This window comes from Pelophylax lessonae, assembly GCF_965119305.1.
Source record: "Pelophylax lessonae genome assembly, chromosome: 3".
Classification (NCBI taxonomy): Eukaryota; Metazoa; Chordata; class Amphibia; order Anura; family Ranidae; genus Pelophylax; species Pelophylax lessonae.
Window position 1 is genome coordinate 437,295,015 of NC_138770.1, and position 19,892 is coordinate 437,314,906.

Below are 19,892 nucleotides of genomic sequence, written 5' to 3' on the forward strand. Positions count from 1 at the left end.
AACAATGTAGCATCTTTTTGTTACTAACACATTACCCAGTCCATATCAGTATAGATATCCAGCATGATAATTTTCCTCTATTGAGATCTGATGTGTTTTTCAAAGTTTTCCTTACATTTTTTTTTTGAGCAAAGTATAAAGCCATTAGCAGTCCTAATGTCACCTACTCAGATTTCATTTTCAATTTTTTATTGTATTTTGTTTTTTTATTGTTTTGGAGCAGAAATATAATAAACACTGGAAGCATGTTTTCTGCAGAATAAAAGTGATATTAATTGGGGGCCCAGAATCCAAAGCCCTCTCACCCAGAAAACGTAGAAGAGCGTAGATGGTTACATTTTATGTTGATTTTACCTTTTGAGTCGAGTCCTGGGAGAACCAACAAACCATAAAGCCTGATCAAAGGTTTTTAAACTGTACTCTTTTATGGGTGTCAAGTGCACATCAAACAATATTGTGTCAGGATAAAACCTAAATCGTTCCTGAAATTAAGATGAATTGCTTGAGTGTAATTTTTAGTTGTCCTAATAAATGCAGTTTAAACTTTTATCTGCAGAGTTTGGCAAGCTTGTTACTGATTTTATTTTTTAGGAAGGTATGTTGCCTGCTTTATACTGTCAGAACACATTTCATAATTTTTTTTATTTTTTTCAGGATGCCTTGTGCGAAGAAATGCTTCAGCATTTAGCCATGTTGATGCAGACAGAGAGGGCAAACCCTGTGGTTGTGATCCATGCGGCTTGCGCAATCCAGAATCTGTGCCAAGCCGAGAACATAGAGGTACCTATTTCTGCTAGGAAATGCTAAAGTCACAGGGTGATTCCCATAGGAGCATTTTCTATATTAGTCAGAAGGACTGTTCTGCAAGATATTAAGGGCCCTTTTGGACCTTTTTATTCTGGTACATTGCAACGTCGTGTTAAGGCAACCCATTTGAATGAATAGGCTGCTAATACACTAGACTGGACCAAAAATTTACCATAAACCGTTTTTTTCTGACACAGTTAATTAAAATGCACTGTAGTGTGTGAAGGTGCATATGCGTTGAGGTACCATTAATTATGAATGGCACTGCAGTGTACATAACGTGTTTTCTGTAAAACACACCGAACTGGAGAGGTCTGAGTGGGCCGTTAAGGAATGATCTGTACTGGAGATTGATTTAGAACTCAAGCATGTGTATAAACATCAGTGTACCTCCTTCAAAGGATAAGGAGCAGTGTGGTTCATGCTAAGGAAAACATTAGAGGCATCCATACTTGTCATGACGATGGCTGGTAATGTTTTTGTAAAAGTTGTTAAGTACACATGTGTCATACACGAGGCCTGTGGGCCAAATCCAGCCCTTCATGTTTTTTTATCTGGCCCTCGCACCTCTTACAGCTGTGGCAACCCCCTTGTTTCTTCCCCCAATCTTGTCTCAGCAGTCTGCAGCAGAGAGAAGTACAGAACTCCTCTGCCAGATCCTGTCAGTGCAGCATCGCAGCGGCTCTTCTCTGCTCCCCCCAACCTTGTACATCATATCAACAGTCAGCAGCATAGTGGAGGACATAACTCCTTCCACAAATCTAGCCGCAGCACCCCCTTGTCTCCTCCTCCTCTGGTCTCATTCGGCTGGCTCCAACCCATCCTGCACTTTGTTTTCCAGCTCCACCCCCAGTTTCTTCCTGGAAACAGCACAAGGTGAGGGGGGTGCACTGTGATGAAAGGGGGGCTGGGGGACTCTTTGACTTCAGGTGTTGGGGGGGTCTTCTGATGTAAAGGAGAGGGGTGTGGGGCTCTGGACATCTAGTCTTGGATACAACTGGCCCTTTGAGGGCAACCATAATGCTAAACCAGGCCCACAATAATTGTGTTTGACACCCCTGGTCTAGTAGATGCTACCTGGTGACATAAATAATGGGTTGGTAAAATGGTTGGACAGTGCTCTTAGTTGGCATGAGTATACATGTCAGTTGAGGAGCAATTTTAAAGCAACAGGTGAAATCAATTGGTGACCTGCAGTTGATATCTAGGAAACAATGCAGCTGTGTTAAACAGTTTACCTTAATCTGAGTTTTGTGTAATGCACTTCAGCTCTTCACTGCCACTAAGACATCTCTGTAAATTGTTAAAATATCTGCACACCCAACAAATAGCAATTCATTAAGTGAAAGCATGCTTACTTTGGAGATTACCTCATCTTTATTTACCACTTCCCTTCTTTGTAAACAATGGTTAATAGGTGGATGTCTGTTTCTGGAGTGACATCTATAAACATTTCAGAAATCGCTTTTGGACTGCTGTTCTGCCTATTGATTTCAGTGAACTGAGTCAACCTTGGTTGGTTTAGTTCACAGGCACAGTGTTCAGAAGCCATCCAAATGTCTCTCTTCTCTGACCAATTACTGCAATTTCAGGTGTACACAGACTTGTGCCTATATCTGAGAGCCCTTCCTTTTTATCGGAGGAAGAAAGGAAACAAACTCATGAGTTGTTCATTAGTTCCTGTGATCACAGCACAGTAGGTGTAGGGCTCGTTCTTTAACCCTTTTACTACCTCATCTCCTACATTTTTAAACTTCAGCTTGACTCTACCTGTAATCTGTCCCCCAGGGCCTTTACACCGAGAACTGAGTGATCAGACTGCTGTTTGCACAGTTCTCAGTCTCCACTAAGCAGAGCCTCTGTTCTGCCCATCCAGCACTCACTGGAGTGCTGGGATGTGGAGGGGGGAGGAGCAGCTGGCTCAGTCTCTCAGCAGCTCACTGAGAGGCTGTGTCAGCTGCCTGTCCAGGTATTTGGGTGGATCCCGACTATAAAGTTGGGTTTTCTGCAGAGAACCTTATTGGTTGTTAAATATCACCCAAAAGTTCTATTCCTCTCAAAAATGACAATGTTCAGTTGGGTCAAGTGTTGCATGACCAAGTATTTCAAACGATCACAGTTTGAATACAAAGTAATACTATCACAGCCCTTAAAAACTGAAAAATGGCTAGGAACAGGAGTGGGTAAATGTTGTTGTAGTTTTCAGAACTGTCTGCTACAGTTCAGCTTTAAACTTGAAAAGTTAACCGTGAAATGTCTATAGTGGCCAAACCTCTCTCCCCCTGATCTGCATTTATTTATCCAGACATATATGCATTGTACAGCTCTACTTAAAATATTTTTTTACTGGTGATCTGAGAATCTAGTTAGCGGAAACATAAAAAGCCCACCATTCTTCCAGTCACAGAATAACAAAGCCTAAGGAAGCAGAATCCGGGTTGTGGCATTGGATTAAACCTTAAACTAAAGTAACCCACAGTAAGTGGACTTTAACACATTAGCTGTCATAGGCAGTTTTTACTTGTATTTTAGAGCAAAAGAGTTGAAAATCTGCTCTGGCAACAGTCCTCTTGATCTGCTGCTTTGACCTTGATCTACAGGTTTTGTATCCTCTTTTGTTTTTCAATAATAAAATGTCTGTGCGTACATGTGTAGGTCATTTTCTCCTCCTTAACAAAAAAAATTCTACAGTAAAGTAGGTAATGAGTCAGTGGGTGTATTATGCGGCGCCCTAAAACATAGGAAACTATAAAGCTCCTAATAAATAGATGGCACAAAACTTTTAACAGTGCATCCAGAAAGTATTCGCAGTATGTTACAGCCTTACTCCAAAATGGATTAAATTCATTATAGTCCTTCTCAAAATTCTACAAACAATACCTCATAATGACCACATGAAAGAAGTTTGTTTTGAAATCTTTGCGAATTTATTAAAAATAAAAAAAGGAAAAAATCACATGTACATAAGTATTCACAGGCTTTGCTCGATCATTTTGTAGCACCCTCCTAGGTAGGTGCTAGTGCGAGAGTATAGTTTTTGGCTCTGTCTATCAGAGGAGCAGTGGGCAAATCTATATTTCTGCCTACCAGAGAGAAGGATCTGTGAGTTAGGTGTGCTCAGTACGTGATTCATTGGGTCTAGAGAGTGCTTCACACTGGTCCAATAAGGAGGCATGTTGGACAGTGGGAGGAAACCTGACCAATGGGTAAATAGGCTTTCATACAGGCCTGGTGATTGGCAGAGACTGGCTGTCTCTGTGCATTCTGGGATACCGTATAAAAGCCAGGAGCACATGTGCTGCGGGGTCTTTGGCTGGTGAGCAGAGTCCCAGAGGTAGGTGGCGGCTGCCTCCTCTGTAGCAGTGGCACGTGGCATCAGGAGGTCGTCCTGAGGGCCAGAGGAATGGAGCTGAACCCAGAGGTCCAGGTGAGCTGACTAATGGGGAGACACTGCAGACCCTAGAAAAACGGTATTGAGTACAGGGGATCGTTTCTAGGTGCCTGATTTGAGGGGGGCCACCCTGGAGTAGGATAGTCAGTGGTCGAGAGAGGATGCTAGGAGAGTGTCCTGAAGAGAATTTAGTTCATCAAGTCATCTGGATACAGACTTAACCCCAAATTCACCTAAGTGGCAGGGTGAATCAACAGCCTGGCAGTATTGAGGACTAGAAGTCCTCCATCTTGTGAATAGTTGATTTGGAGTATCCCACTATTCCCTTCTCCCATCCCCATTTAAAATAAAACTCCAAAAACAACTACATATCCCTGGACTGATCATTGACTGAGCCAAGAAGTAAAGTGATAAATTGTGAATGCCAGTTTTGCTAATGGTAACCCAGGGGGACCCGTAAGTGTAATATCCAGCAGTCCTCAAGGGGGCAGTGCTACACTTTGTTGAAGCGTCGGTGCACAGCCATTTTCAGATCTCTCCAAAGATGTTCAATCTGGTTTAAGTGTGGGCTCTGGCTGGGCCACTCAAGGACATTCACCGAATTGTCCCGTAGCCACTCTTTTGTTCTCTTGGCTGTGTGCGTAGGGTTGTTGTCCTGTTGGAAGACGAACTTTCGCCCCATTTTGAGGTCCAGAGCGCTCTGGAGCATGTTTTCATCAAGGATGTCTCTGTACATTGCTGCATTCATCTTTCTCTCGATCCTTCCTAGTCTCCCAGTTCCTGCTGCTGAAAAACATCCCCACAGCATGATGCTGCCATCGCCATGCTTCACTGTATGGATGGTATTGGCCAGGTGATGAGTGGTGCCTGGTTTCCTCCAGACATAACGCTTGTCATTCAGGCTACAGAGTTCAATCTTTGTTTCATCAAATCAGAGAATTTTGTTTCTCGTGGTTCAGGTGCCTTTTTGACAAATTCCAGGTGGGCTGTCGTGTGCCTTTTACTGAGGAGTGGCTTCCATCTGGCCACTTTACCCATACAGGCCTGATTGGTGAAGTAATTCAGAGATGGTTGTTCTTCTTCTGGAAGGTTCTCCTCTCTACACAGAGGAATGCTGGATCTCTGTCAGAGTGACCATCGGGTTTTTGGTTACCTCCCTGACTAAGGCCCTTCTCCCCCGATCACTGTTTGGATGGGGGGCCTGCTCTAGGAAGAGTCCTGGGGGTTCCAAACTTCTTCCATTTATGGATGATAGAGGCCACTGTGTTCAATGGTGTAGACCTTTTTCTGTACCCTTCCCCAGATTGTTGCCTTGATACAATCCTGTCTCGGAGGTTTAAAGACAATTCCTTGAACTTTTTCAGGCTTAGTTTGTGCTCTGACATGCACTGTTAACTGTGGGACCTTATAAATAGACAGGTGTGTGCCTTTCTAAATAATTTCCAATCAACTAAATTTACCACAGGTGGAAACAGGATGCACCTGAACTTAATTTTGAATGTCATGGCAAAGGCTGTGAATACTTATGTACATGGGATTTTGTTTGTTTTTTTATTTTTAATACATTTTCTAAGATTTCAAACTTTTTTCACATTGTCTTTATGGGTTATTGTTTGTAGAATTTTGAGGAAAATAATGAATTTTATCCAGTTTGGAAAAAGGCTGTAGCATAACAAAATGTGGAAAAAGTGAAGCGCTGTGAATACATTCTAGATCACCTTAGTGTGTTACAGTAGTGTCCTCTGAACCTACTTAACATCGCCCTCCCACTGTAGTGTTCTCTGCCTCCCCATAGCCCAAAGCCGTGTCCTCTGTCCCTTCCTCATCACCCCTCGCCCACTGTATTGTCCTCTTTCCCCCCTCCAACAGTGTCTCCTCACATAGCTCTGTGTAGGTAGCACTTTCTACCTGACTGCATGTGTACAGCAGAGCGGAGATCAGGAGACAGCATAGTGCTGGACGGAATGCGAGAGCGGGAGCTGCCAGGGTTAACTTTTTATAATAAGCTGGTGATTGGTTGCTAGGACCACCTAGCAACCAATCACCTCCTGGCTAGCACAAAAGGATAGCTTCAGTCCTTGCCCTCCATCCAGCACTATGCTGCCTCCCGCTCTCCGCTCTGCATTGAATGTGAAAGTGGTGGAGGGAGGGGGGAGGGGGGAGGCAGGGCCGTGTTCATGATCTACCTGTCTGCTCCCCGTGGTTGACCAGTAGGTTGCGATCGTCAGCTTGCCGACTACCTTATTTACAGGTTGGGGGAGCACTTTTAATTTACATTTCAACTATGCTGTGTGAAACACTGGATAAGCAAAACCATCTTGATTATTCAAATTGAATAACTGAATAATACTATATAATAATAGTACTGAATTGCAACGTGTTTTTCTACAGGAGTATTAAATTGAGTGGTGGTAAACATTCACGAATGTCTAAGGATTGTTCTTTTGTTTTGCTATAGGTCATTGTACAAAGTCAGTGCTTTGAGGAACTACTACTGGCCCTTCTGGATCCTAATAATGAAGAGGAATCTCTGCAGTATTTGGCATCATGCATTGCTGACCTAACTAAACATGGTAGGATTTTAACATTCTAGTTACCCATTGCTTCCCCCCCCCCCCTTATTGGTATTTGGCAGCTCATGTAAAAAATAATCTTTATGATCTTTTCCACCTTTTAATTTAACCTTAAACTGTACAACTCTTGAACAACTGTTGAGCAACAAGCTGAATTCTTTTAGGTGAAGGAAAGTAAAAATAAAAAACTAAAATAATATGGTTTCATAAGTGTGCACACTCTTAAACTAATACTTTGTTGAAGCACCCTTTTGATTTTATTACAGCACTCTGTCTTTTTGGGTATGAGTCTAGCAGCATGGCACATCTTGACTTGGCAAGATTTGCCCACTCTTCTTTGCAAAAACACTCCAAATCTGTCAGATTGCAAGGGCATCTCCTGTGCACAGCCCTCTTCAGATCACCAGACAGATTTTCAATCGGATTCAGGTCTGGGCTCTGGCTGTGCAATTCCAAAACTTTAATCTTCTTCTGGTGAAGCCATTCCTTTGTTGATTTGGATGTATACTTTGGGTTGTTGTCATGCTGAAAGATGAAGTTCCTCTTCATGTTCAGCTTTCTAGCAGAAGCCTGAAGGTTTTGTGCCAATATTGACTGGTATTTGGAACTGTTCATAATTCCCTCTACCTTGACCAAGGCCCCTGTTCCAGTTGAAGAAAAACAGCCCCAAAGCATGATGCTGCCACCACCATGCTTCACCGTGGGTATGTTGTTCTTTTGGTTATGTGCAGTGTTGTTTTTGCGCCAAACATATCCTTTGGAATTCTGGCCAAAAAGTTCAACCTTGGTTTCATCAGACCAGAACACATTTTCCCACATGGTCTTCGGAGACTTCAGATGTGTTTTTGCAAAATGTAGTCGGGCTTGGATGTTTTTCTTGGTAAGAAAAGGCTTCCAACTTGCTACTCGATCTCATAGCCCAGACATGAAGAATATGGGAGATTGTTGTCACATGTACCACACAGCCAGTACTTGCCAGATATTCCTGCAGCTCTGATGTAGGCCTCTTGGCAGCCTCTCTGACCAGTTCTCTTCTTTTCATCAACTTTAGGATGTCATCCAGTTCTTGGTAACAGTTGTGCCATATTTTTTCCACTTGATGAGGACTATCTTCACTGAGTTCCCTGGTATATCTAATGCCTTGAAAACTCTTTCATACCCTTCTCCTGACTGATACCTTTTAACAATGAGATCCCTCTGATGCTTTGCAAGCTCTCTGCAGACCATAGCTTTTGCTGTAGGATGCGACTAAGAAAATGTCAAGAAAGACCTACTAGAACAGCTGAACTTTATTTGGGGTTCATCAAAGGCACTTTAAATGATGGAAGGTGTTCTGACTCCTATTTACCATGAGATTGAATGGCATTGCTTAACTTGCCCACCGCCGCCCGACTATATACGGCGGCGGTCAGCCCCTCCCAGGCAAAGTGACGTACCGGTACTTCACTAGCCTGGGAGCCAATAGGGGGCGAGCGCGCACCGCCAGAGGCAGGCTCCCGCCCCCTTTCGTTCCCTAAGCAGCCCGCGCGTGTGACCGGAGGACCCGATGTCCGTCGGTCACTCGCGATCGTCGGGTGGAGAGGGAGAAAGGCAGGTGGCTAATGTAAACAAAGCCGCCTGTCATTCTCCCCTGCTATGTAGGACCGTTGATCTGTGCTGTTACACACACAGCCACATCCAATCACAGTTAAAAGCACGCCCCTAGGGACACACTTAACCCCTCCCTCTCCAATAAAGTTAACCCCTTCCCTCCCAGTGCCATTTTTACAGTAACAGTGCATATGTATAGCACTGATTACTGTAGTAATGTCACTGGTACCCCCAAAAGTGTCAAAAATGTCAGTCAAGGGTCCGATCTGTCCGCCGCAATGCCGCAAAATAAAAAAAAAAAATCACAGATCGGCGCCATTACGCGTTTAAAAAAAAAACCAACATAAATCTTTCCCTTTGTTAGTAAACGCGATAACTTTTGCGCAAACCAATCAAAATACGCTTTTTGTGATTTTTTTTTTTTTTTACCAAACATATGTAGCATAAAATATGTATATATAAAAAAAAAAATCGCAGATCGCCGCCATTACGCGTTTAAAAAAAAAACCAACATAAATCTTTCCCTTAGTTAGTAAACGCAATAACTTTTGCGCAAACCAATCAAAATACGCTTTTTGCGATTGGTTAAAAAAATAAATAAAAATCAAACATATGTATCAGAAAACAAATTGGCCTAAAATGTTAAAAAAATTTAGATTTTTACATTTTTTTGGGGGGGGGGGGGGGGGGAATTTCATGTAAAAAAAAATTTGAAAAATATTGTTATTTTTGTAAATTGTCGCTTTTTTTTGTTTATAGCGCATGATCAAAAAATCGCACAGGTGATCAAATACCACCAAAAGAAAGCTCTGTTTGTGGGAGAAAAAGGACGTAAATTTAATTTGGGTACAGCGTCGCACGACCGCGCAATTGTCCGTTAAAGTCACGCAGTGCCAAATCGCAAAATAGGCCCTGGTCAGGAAGGGGGTAAAATCGTCCGGGGCTTAAGTGGTTAAAGCGGAGTTGCGGCCTATTTTGCAACTTTAGTGATTCCTGGAGTGCTCGCTATGCTGATCAACAATTGGGCATTTTCAATTTTTTTCGGGGGTCCCTTACCTTAGAGCATTTTTGATTGTACTTCCTCCTTCTCCCCCCTCTGTGGCCACGGCCACCGATATCACTTCCGCCTTTGCATTGCATCCTGGGAGCTGTTTGTCATCACTCCCAGGAAGCTGGAATCAGGAAGAACTCGCAGAACACTCCCTGGAATCAGGAAGGACACAGCAGATTACACTGCGGTTTCAGATGCCCACATCCAGGATGGCCGCGCCCAGACAGTGTTTTTAAAAGTAAGATTTTGACTAAAATCCAATACCATACACCTTGTAAGTATGAGAATAGCGGTTCTGTAAAGGGCGATGGATTAGTATTATAGGGGTAGTTTTAGTTAAAAAAGGTATTTGAGGCTGGAACTCTGCTTTAATTGTGAAAAGAGCTTCAACCCGAGTTATAAGTGTGCACACTTATGCAACCACTATATATATATATATATATATATATATATATATATATATATATATATATATATATGTATGTATGTATGTATGTATGTATGTATGTATGTATGTATGTATGTATGTGTGTGTGTATGTATGTATGTATGTATGTATGTGTGTGTATGTATGTTTTAAGTGTCCAATAAAAGGAATCTAGATGTACTTCCTGCAGTCTTTCACTGATCATACATTACCTGTGGCAATGAACATTGTTTCCTAGATCAGGGGTGGGGAACCTATGGTTCGGGGGCCGTATGCGGCCCCCGAAGTGATCTGGTCCGGCCCCCCATGCAGCTGAGTCTGTGTCTCTCAGCTGATCTGTCAGAATGGAGCCGATGCTTCCTGTATAGTTCCTGATCTGTTATGACAGTCTGAGTGAGTCACAGGCGGAGTGATATTAAATGCACTCCGCCTGTGACCAATACAGGAAACATCACCTCTTCCTCCAGCATGGCGCTGCTACACTTCTTCTAGCCAGCATTTCCCGCCAGCAGCACACACAGCAATACCAGCCAGAGCCAGCAGTACTCGCAGCAGTACCAGCAGAACACACAGCAGAACCAGCAGTACCCACAGCAGAGCCAGCAGTACTAGCCAGCAGTACCTACAACAGTACCAGCCAGCAGTACCTACAGCACAGTACCAGCCAGCAGTACATGCCAGCAGTACCAGCCTGAGCCAGCAGTACCCACCTGAGCCAGCAGTACCAGCCAGCAGTACCTACAGCACAGTACCAGCCTGAGTCAGCAGTACCCACAGCAGTACCAGCCAGCAGTACCCACAGCAGTATCAGCCTGAACCAGCAGTTCCATCCAGCAGTACTCACAGCACAGTACAAGCCAGCAGTACCAGCCAGCTATACCCACCGGCAGTACCTGCCAGTAGTTCTTTTCAAAACTTACCACCACAAAAAAGTCGTCTGCGCTCCAGACTGACCGATTCAAACCTGGAAAACCTGTTGCGAGTAGCAACATCATCAATACCAGCTAACATCACACACACCTCACCAAAGAGAAGCAGTTGCAGCCATCACATTAGGGGTGAGTTAATTAAATGTTTGACCAAATATAACAGGCTAATTTTTAAGGTGATAATTTTGTACGGCCCCCGAATGGTTTTATAAATACCCAAATGGCCCTTGGCAGAAAAAAGGTTCCTCACCCCTGTCCTAGATGGATCGATTAACCCCTGTTCAGTGCCAACTGATTGTAGCTCCTCAACCAGTGGAGAAAGATTTCTGAATACTGAAGCAATGGAGAAAGATAGGAGTTTTGACTTACCTGTAAATTCTATATCTTGGACTATGGTACAAGACGCTCCCTACATTCCTTTCCTTTGTTTACTTTGCATTGCTTTCCACAAAACTGAGGATTGATGGAGTGGGGTAGGATTGTAAGGCAGGCACTCCAGGGGAGCATGTCCTCAAAAGCTTGCCAGTGTCCACTCACCCAAAGATACACACCTATACCCATGGTGTATGAATTTGTTGCCTGTGTCCTGTACTTCAAGATATAGAAAATTTCACTTTTTCCCACTGGGTAGAATTCAGAAAAGATTATTGGAGGGGGGGGGGGGGGGCGGACTTGGATATATGCAAAATTGCTAATGTTTCACTGGGGCGGTAACCAGGGACATCAATTATAAGTGAATAGTGCCTCGTCCGTTTTAAAAAGTCAAAGGAAAATGTATGTAGATATGGACTTTAATGGCACATAGAAGAGTAACAATTGTAAAATCAATATATTTTATTCCAAAAATGTTTTGTTAAAAAGGGGGGTTTCCAAGACACATCGTATAGACAACATGTACTTTTACAAATACAGACTCATGTAGGAACGAGGTTTAACAGAATTGTACAGACTGATACCAACTACCACTATTACATCACAGACGAGTGAAAGTAATATCTTTCCTTGATGAAACTATTCAAGGTAGATACTCCGATATAGAAGATGTTTTGAGATAGTGGATTTGGGCAGTCGGTCATATCCGTAGCTGGGCATCTGTTATCTTGCTTAGGCTCCGGGCTCAACATGTTTCGCAATAAGCAATATTTCCACAACATAAATTCATGTACACATATAGAGTGGAAACCTAACATCTTCGTTCTAAAGAATATGCAGGGAGCCATATGGGTGATCGTGGTGAAGACACCAACGACCCCTGGTCCCCCCACATGTTACTCTAATACAATACAAATAAATGTGCAACCATACACCAACATGATGGTCAAAACATACCCTGGTCCAGAGTCATATTGAGAGTGGGGACACATTCATGGACAAGAAGTCCTCTATATAGGCAACCTATAAGCATAATATTGAGAACTCAACATGAGTACATGACTGCTTAAAGAGGAAGTAAACCCTCCTCTGACACTTTTTTACCTATAGGTAAGCCTATGATGAGGCTTACCTATAGGTACTGTAAATATCTCCTAAACATGTACCGTTTAGGAGATATTTACCTTACATGCAGCCAGTGACGTCACTGGCGCATGCGCTCTGAAAGAACGGCCGCTGGTGCCGTTCCTTCAAAGCCCCGCGCCGTGACCGTCGGCTCCCGCGCGCGTGTGGGAGTGACGTCACCGCGGCTCCGGCCAATCAGATGGCCGGATGCCGCGATCCTGGAAGACTGGCTACTGGACATGTCGCCCGTCATAGAGGTGAGCCGACGGCACGGCGGGGGCTCGTTCTAAGGTAAGTATTTCATAATGAGCTAGTATGCGATGCATACTAGCTCATTATGTGTTTCTCTTTCAGCTTGTAAAAAAAAAATTAGAGTTTACAACCTCTTTAACCACTTCCGCCCTGCTCACATTGCTGCTACTGCGGCAATGTGGCACGATCCCGTCCAGCGACGTAGACCTACGTCGCTGGACTCTGCCCCTTGTGGGTGGCGGAGTCGCTGGACTCCGCCCCTTGTGGGCGGCGCTCGTGCGCCGCCGGAGGCTCGCTCCCAGCTGCTCTGCCCCGATCGTCGGGGAATCGAGTGAGGAGATCCGCCTGCCTGTGTAAACAGAGCGGGCGGATCTCCATAGTGACAGGGACTGACAGATCGGAGTGTTCAGTATAGCTGGACATCCGATCTGTCCTTCTGTCACACAGTCACCTCCCCCCCACACGTCAGTAAGCACCAGGCATACATTAACCCCTCCCTCTCCAATGAAATTAACCCCTTCCCTGCCAGTGTCATTTTTACAGTAACAGTGCATATATATAGCACTGATTACTGTAGTAATGTCACTGGTACCCCCAAAAGTGTCAAAAATGTCAGTCAAGGGTCCGATCTGTCCGCCGCAATGTCGCAGTCCCGCAAAAAAAAATCGCAGATCGCCGCCATTACGCGTTAAAAAAAAAAAACACCAAAAATGACAGAAATCTTTCCCTTAGTTAGTAAACGCAATAACTTTTGCGCAAACCAATCAAAATACGCTTATTGCGATTTTTTTTTTTTTTTTTTTTTTTTTTTTACCAAACATAGGTAGCAGAAAACAAATTGGCCAAAATTTTTAAAAAAATTTGATTTTTACATTTTTTTTGGGGGGGGAATTTCATATAAAAATTTTTTAAAAATATTATTTTTTCAAAATAAACGCTCTTTTTTTGTTTATAGCGCAAAAAGTAAAAATTGCACAGGTGATCAAATACCACCAAAAGAAAGCTCTGTTTGTGGGAAAAAAAGGACATAAATTTCATTTGGGTACGGCGTCGCACGACCGCGCAATTGTCAGTTAAATTCGCACAGCGCCGAATCGCAAAAAGTGGCCTGGACGGAAGACAGCAAAATCCTCCGGTGGTAAAGTGGTTAAAGAGGTTGTGTATATATATATATATATATATATATATATATATATATATTTGTAACCTGAAAGAGAAACACATAATGAGCTAGTATGCACCGCATACTAGCTCATTATGAAATACTTACCTTAGAACGAGCCCCCGCCGTGCCGCCCGCTTACCTGTATGAAGGGCGACCTGTCCAGTCGCCCGTCTTCCGGGATCACGGCATCCGGCCATCTGATTGGCCGGAGCCGCGGTGACGTCACTCCCGCGCATGCGCGCGGGAGCCGACGCTCACGGCACGGGACTCTGAAGGAACGGCACCAGCGGCCGTTCCTTCAGAGCGCATGTGCCAGTGATGTCACTGGCTGCATGTTAGGTAAATATCTCCTAAACGGTGCATGTTTAGGAGATATTTACAGTACCTATAGGTAAGCCTTATCATAGGCTTACCTATAGGTACAACTTGCAGAGGAGGGTTTACTTCCTCTTTAAGCTGTAACCTGAATCGTATAGAAAAATATATATACCAATAATTAATTATTGTGTCTATAAAAGGTGCAGGCCTCAACACAAACACGTCTTGATCCAGTATGTTGCTATAGAGCAGATATAAACTGCCACCTAGTGGTTAATCTAAGATCTGCATTAATAGAAAATATAGATATTATCAAATTAGCTTGAGAATCTATTGTCTCGCCTCATGCACACAGAGCGTCAGAAAAAACGAGCTGCAGAGCCACTTCTAATGCCAGGAAAAAGCAGCTGTAAAAACGTGCTTTTAGTAGCTTTTTCCATTGGTGTTATTGCACGTTTGGCCACGTCGCTTTTAGCAGCGTTTTTTCTGCCTCCATTCAAAATCAATGGTTCCCAAGGGAGCCTATTGATTTGAATGGAAGGCGCATCACAAGTCGGATCAGGATGATCCGACTTGACCTGTGATAATCTTGAGGGGGAACTCCACGCCAAAATGGGGAAAAAGATGGCGTGGGGGTCCCCCCCCCCCAGGTTCCAAACCAGGCCCTTTGGGGCTAGTGTGGAATTTGAGGGTAGCCGCATGCCGAGAAATCGGCGTGGGGTCCCCCCCAAAATCCATACCAAACCCTTATCCGAGCATGCAGGCCAGGAAAGGGGAGGGGACGAGCGAGCGGCCCCACCCCCCCTGGACCATACCAGGCCACACGCTCTCAACATGGGGGGGTGTGGGTACTTTGGGGCAGGGGGGGCTCTGCACCCCCCCACCCCAAAGCACCTTGCCCCCATGTTGATGAGGACAAGGGCCTCTTCCCGACAACCCTGGGTGGTGGTTGTGGGGGTCTGCGGGCAGGGGGCTCATCGGAATCTGGAAGCTCCCTTTAACAAGGGGGCCCCCCAGATCCCGGACCCCCTCCCTATGTGGCAGTGTTAAATAAAAGGCAGTGTATGTAATTAATGACAGGAGACGTTTTGAGAAGTCTGCCCTCCGCTCTTCTGGTCTTCTGCCCTCCGCTCTTCTGGTCTTCTGCCCTCCGCTCTTCTGGTCTTCTGCCCTCCGCTCTTCTGGTCTTCTGCCCTCCGCTCTTCTGGTCTTCTGCCCTCCGCTCTTCTGGTCTTCTGCCCTCCGCTCTTCTGGTCTTCTGCCCTCCGCTCTTCTGCCCTCCGCTCTTCTGCCCTCCGCTCTTCTGCCCTCCGCTCTTCTGCCCTCCGCTCTTCTGGTCTTCTGCCCTCCGCTCTTCTGGTCTTCTGCCCTCTGCTCTTCTGCCTCCTCTGGTCGTCTTCTTCCTCCAGTCCGACGCTGTCCCCGGTGATTATGCCGGTCTCCGCAGCTTATTATATAGCCATTAGGGGCGTGGCCTCCTGGTGACATTAGGAGACTCGCCCCTTATGTCACAGGCGTCATAGACTGACATAAGGGGGCGGGGCCTCCAGATGTCACCGGGATGCCACGCCCCTAATGGCTATATAATAAGCTGCAGAGACCGGCATAATCACCGGGGACAGCGTCAGAGGAGGACTGGAGGAAGAAGACCAGGGGAGGCAAAACAGCAGGAGGGCAGAAGAGCGGAGAGGAGAAGACTGGATGAAGATTTTTAATAAACTTCTCAAAACGTCTCCTGTCATTATTTATTTACATACACGGCCCTTGTCCTCATCGTGGGGACCCCCACGCCGTCTTTTTCCCATTTTGGCGTGGAGTTCCCCCTCAAGATTCTCACAGCGCAAGTCGGATCATCATGATCCGACTTGCGGTGCGCCTTCCATTCAAATCATTAGGCTCGTTAAGCAACGTTATAGCAACATTATTTAGCCTTTAGCAGCGTCAGACGTTTTTACAGCTTGACGCCGCAGCTCCAGAACACACTGGTCCTGGGTTTTTTTTGCAGCTCAAAAACACCTATGCCACTTGGAGCTCCTAAAAGCTCTGTGTGCAAGAGACCATAGAATAACATGGATGGGTGTTCTGCAGCTGCAAAAAAAAAAAAAAAACATCTGACGCTGCTAACAGCAGCTGCAAAAACGTCCTGTGTGCATGGGGCCTAAAGTGTCATGAGACTTATGTTGTCAACAATTGTTAAGGATAAAAAGCTTTTTAATTTTATAGTATTTTTTGAAATTAATAGGCAAGGCATAATTATATATAATAAGATTAGCCAAAAGGACCTGCTGTTTTTACTTTGTTATTTTAATGATTATATTTATATACTGGTTTCTGGTTCCCCAACATATGATGTAAAGCAGCAGAGCCATGTATATAGTAACAACATACCCGATCCTATATTAATCCCATGAAAAATAATAATAAGCATCTCAGACTAGCAAAGTCAGTATGACACTTACCTACAATAGTAGAGGCGTTACATGCTCCGAATGTTGTGTAAATATGGGTGTTGAGGGATCATAGGGTCGGAGGAGCTCACCACTGCACGTCCACCAAGCCGTCGCTGCTGACGGCTTGGTTTAAATGTATCCCGATCAGGTGCGGTCACGCCCCTGGGGGTGTGGCGCCACCTGACCTGGCTGGTGTTGCAGTACGTTGGGCCGTTCTCCCAAGTCAACGCACGCGGGATATGGTGTAATCCAGGGGCCAGGTGTAAGTCCCGTGGCGGCGCATGCTCTGTGGTAAGGGACGAAGGCTAGTGCAGACGACAAAGGAGGCGGGCCCCGCATCGCAACCATGGCGACCGGGGGTGGAGCAAAGCCTCTCCTCGGATCACCAGAGGCGCCGCAGACACTCCATGTGGGCCATAGAGACTGACGGCGCTACCAGCCGCACTCTCTAATCCGGACCAGCACATGCAGTGCCATCTAGTGGTGAATGGCTGCACAACAATACAGTGAACAAGAAAAAGGGGGGAAAGCAATACAACAAAACATATTTAACTTTATAACAAAATATATTGCTAATTTGATCCTATTAGAACATCAAAACTTTGCTGTTAACCAGCAACATTTAGTCTTGTAAGTTAGACAGTGATAGCTATAGACCATATAGAACCACAAGGACACAGCAAGGATAAAACAAAAAAACATAAAAAGCAAGAGAAGAGACATAAATGGCATAATTAGTTAAAACTGGGGCTGAGAGACAAAGTATGCCAACCGCAATGCCAATATCCAAACGCATACAATATAGTGTGGATAGATACAATTGATCTTATGTATGAGAGTCAGTTCTTAAAAAATTATAATAAGGGTTTATATGTAATAAGTTTGTTTAAACCGGGCAAGCAGGTGGCAGGAAGTCTCTCAATCCACAGTGTTTCACTGCGTAGTATTTTTTTGTCCCAGTTACCTCCTCCGTGGTCTGGGAGGACTTTGTCCAGGGTGAAAAAAGACACATGATGTGTCGAAGCGATGATAAAGGTCCAAGTGTCTACTAACCGGGGTGACCATCTTGCCACTACCAGAATAGTAGACGTGATCTTTAATGCGCGGTCTAAATGTCTGAATGGTCTTGCCTACTACATAGTAGGCACCACAGCGACAAGTCATCAAGTATACAATCCCCGGGTATCACAGTTCACATGAAACCGGGGTTTAAAGTGGAATCCATTTGGAAGGTGAAATAGGGCTCCCTGCGCGATCCAAGGACAGAACTCACAGAAGCCACAACAGAAAATGCCCCTAGTCTCTAATTCATCATTTTTTGACCTATACAAAAATGTTGAAGTGATTTGGTCTCTCATGGACCTCGCTCGCCGAAATACAATTTCGGGGCGGTCCCTGATATATTTAGAAACAAGAGAATCTTGTTTGAGAATATGCCAATGTTTTGTGAGTACTTCCCTAAGTTCCTGATGTTGGAATATAAATTTAGTGATAAGTTTCACTGTATGCTGTTGATTTGTGGTATTTCTGGGTGCATATAAAAGTGTATCTCTATTCTGATTTAAAGCCCTGTTAAATGCTTTGCGCAACAGGCTCTTACTATAACCCCTACGCAAGAGCCTGGTGCGCAATAAATCAGCTTGTTTTTTAAAGTCGCATAGATGAGTACAGTTTCTTCTAAGCCTGTTATATTGCACATAGGGGATGCTGCGTATTAGGGCGGGGGGGATGCGAGTTATTTGCATGTAGCAGGGTATTACCCGCTGTTTCCTTTCGATATAGATCAGTGGCTAGACACTGGCCGTTATCGATGTAGATACGTAAATCAAGAAAGGTAATAGCCTGGGTGTCAAAGGACAGTGTAAATGAAAGATTGTAGTTATTGTGGTTGAGATCCTCCACAAATTGGATAAGTTTTTCCTGCGTGTCTGTCCATATTAGGAAGATGTCGTCTATGAAGCGGTACCAGCAGAGTACCGCTTCCATAGAGGAGGCATACCGTTCATTTGTCCACAGTTCACGCTCCCACCCCCCCAGGTACAGGTTGGCATACGATTGGGGCACAGCCTGTCCTGGAGATAGTGGGAGCCTGCAAACGTGAACCAATTGTGAGTGAGGATATAATACAAGAGTTGTACAATAAACTCATTAAATTGCCATTGATAATAAAGGAGTGAAGAGATTGCACAAACCGCTAAACCTGCAAAATAATCACTCACCCTGCGCTCTAATTTTACCAGAGATATGAATATATAAACCTAGAAGACCTAAATGGTCTCAGCTGCTGTTATAGTAAAGAAGTTATAACAAAGGTGTAATAGACAATCTAGAAACATAAAGATAAATCCACAACACTAACAGCGCTAGTGAACACAGTCTGCTCAAAACAAATATAATAATATAATATAAAGGTCACTCCCGTGTGGGAGGGATGATGTCAAAAGATGGAGTTTTCAATCACAAAACAGTTCCAGTAAGTGACAATCCAAATCCCAGGGAAAGGGTGTGAAGGATTTCTTAATCATCCACCAAAAGATCCACCAATCACCGGTGCTCCCCCCTCTCTCCTGGAACTCACCAGATCAATGATCAAAATTCTCCCTCAGAGTATACTCCGATCACTATACATATGTCTCCAAATCTTGTGAAAACGGAACTCCATGTAAACCTTATTAGCCTTCATATAGAACTCCAATCATGGTAGCATGTAAATGAAGAGTGAGGGCACATAGTGTAATTCCGCAATTTTAATGGATTAAAATATGACACAAAGCACCCGCTCCCCTCAAGGTTTCTACTTACGGCAAAAGATAGGAATGAAGGCATTCGATAAAACATGTACGCTCCATGACCCACCACTAGATCCGACCCGTGTTCTCCAGGAGACCGTAGCGTGGCCAGGCGTAGCAATGGTAACAGGCGACCGCGCAACAAAGGCCTTGACGAGTTTCGTCGTAAGGACTTCCACTGAGAGCGCTCATTGATCTGGTGAGTTCCAGGAGAGAGGGGGGAGCACCGGTGATTGGTGGATCTTTTGGTGGATGATTAAGAAATCCTTCACACCCTATCCCTGGGATTTGGATTGTCACTTACTGGAACTGTTTTGTGATTGAAAACTCCATCTTTTGACATCATCCCTCCCACACGGGAGTGACCTTTTATATTATATCATTATATTTGTTTTGAGCAGACTGTGTTCATTAGCGCTGTTAGTGTTGTGGATTTATCTTTGTTTCTAGATTGTCTATTACACCTTTGTTATATATTAAATTGCCATTGGTGATCCTCTTCTCTGAGAAATGTACTTACTATTTCTGTTCCTTTCTTGTATGGGATACTTGAGTACAGTGCTTCCACGTCAAGGGTGACAAGCAAGGCCCCTTGAGGGACTGTCAGCCCCTCAACGTGTTTAAGCAAATCCAAAGTTTCCTTGATGAAAGAG

General features: G+C 44.4%; 1 protein-coding gene across 1 annotated transcript in view; it reads left to right on the forward strand.

Moving 5' to 3' along the window:
• The window catches only part of LOC309549428 (uncharacterized protein), a 123,891-nt gene that overhangs the window by 66,673 nt on the left and 37,326 nt on the right, over positions 1-19,892 (forward strand). Inside the window, exons 10-11 of the mRNA XM_082249718.1 lie at positions 655-780; positions 6,657-6,771. Coding sequence (XP_082105844.1) covers positions 655-780; positions 6,657-6,771 — 241 coding nt within the window. The remainder of the gene's footprint in view (positions 1-654; positions 781-6,656; positions 6,772-19,892) is intronic.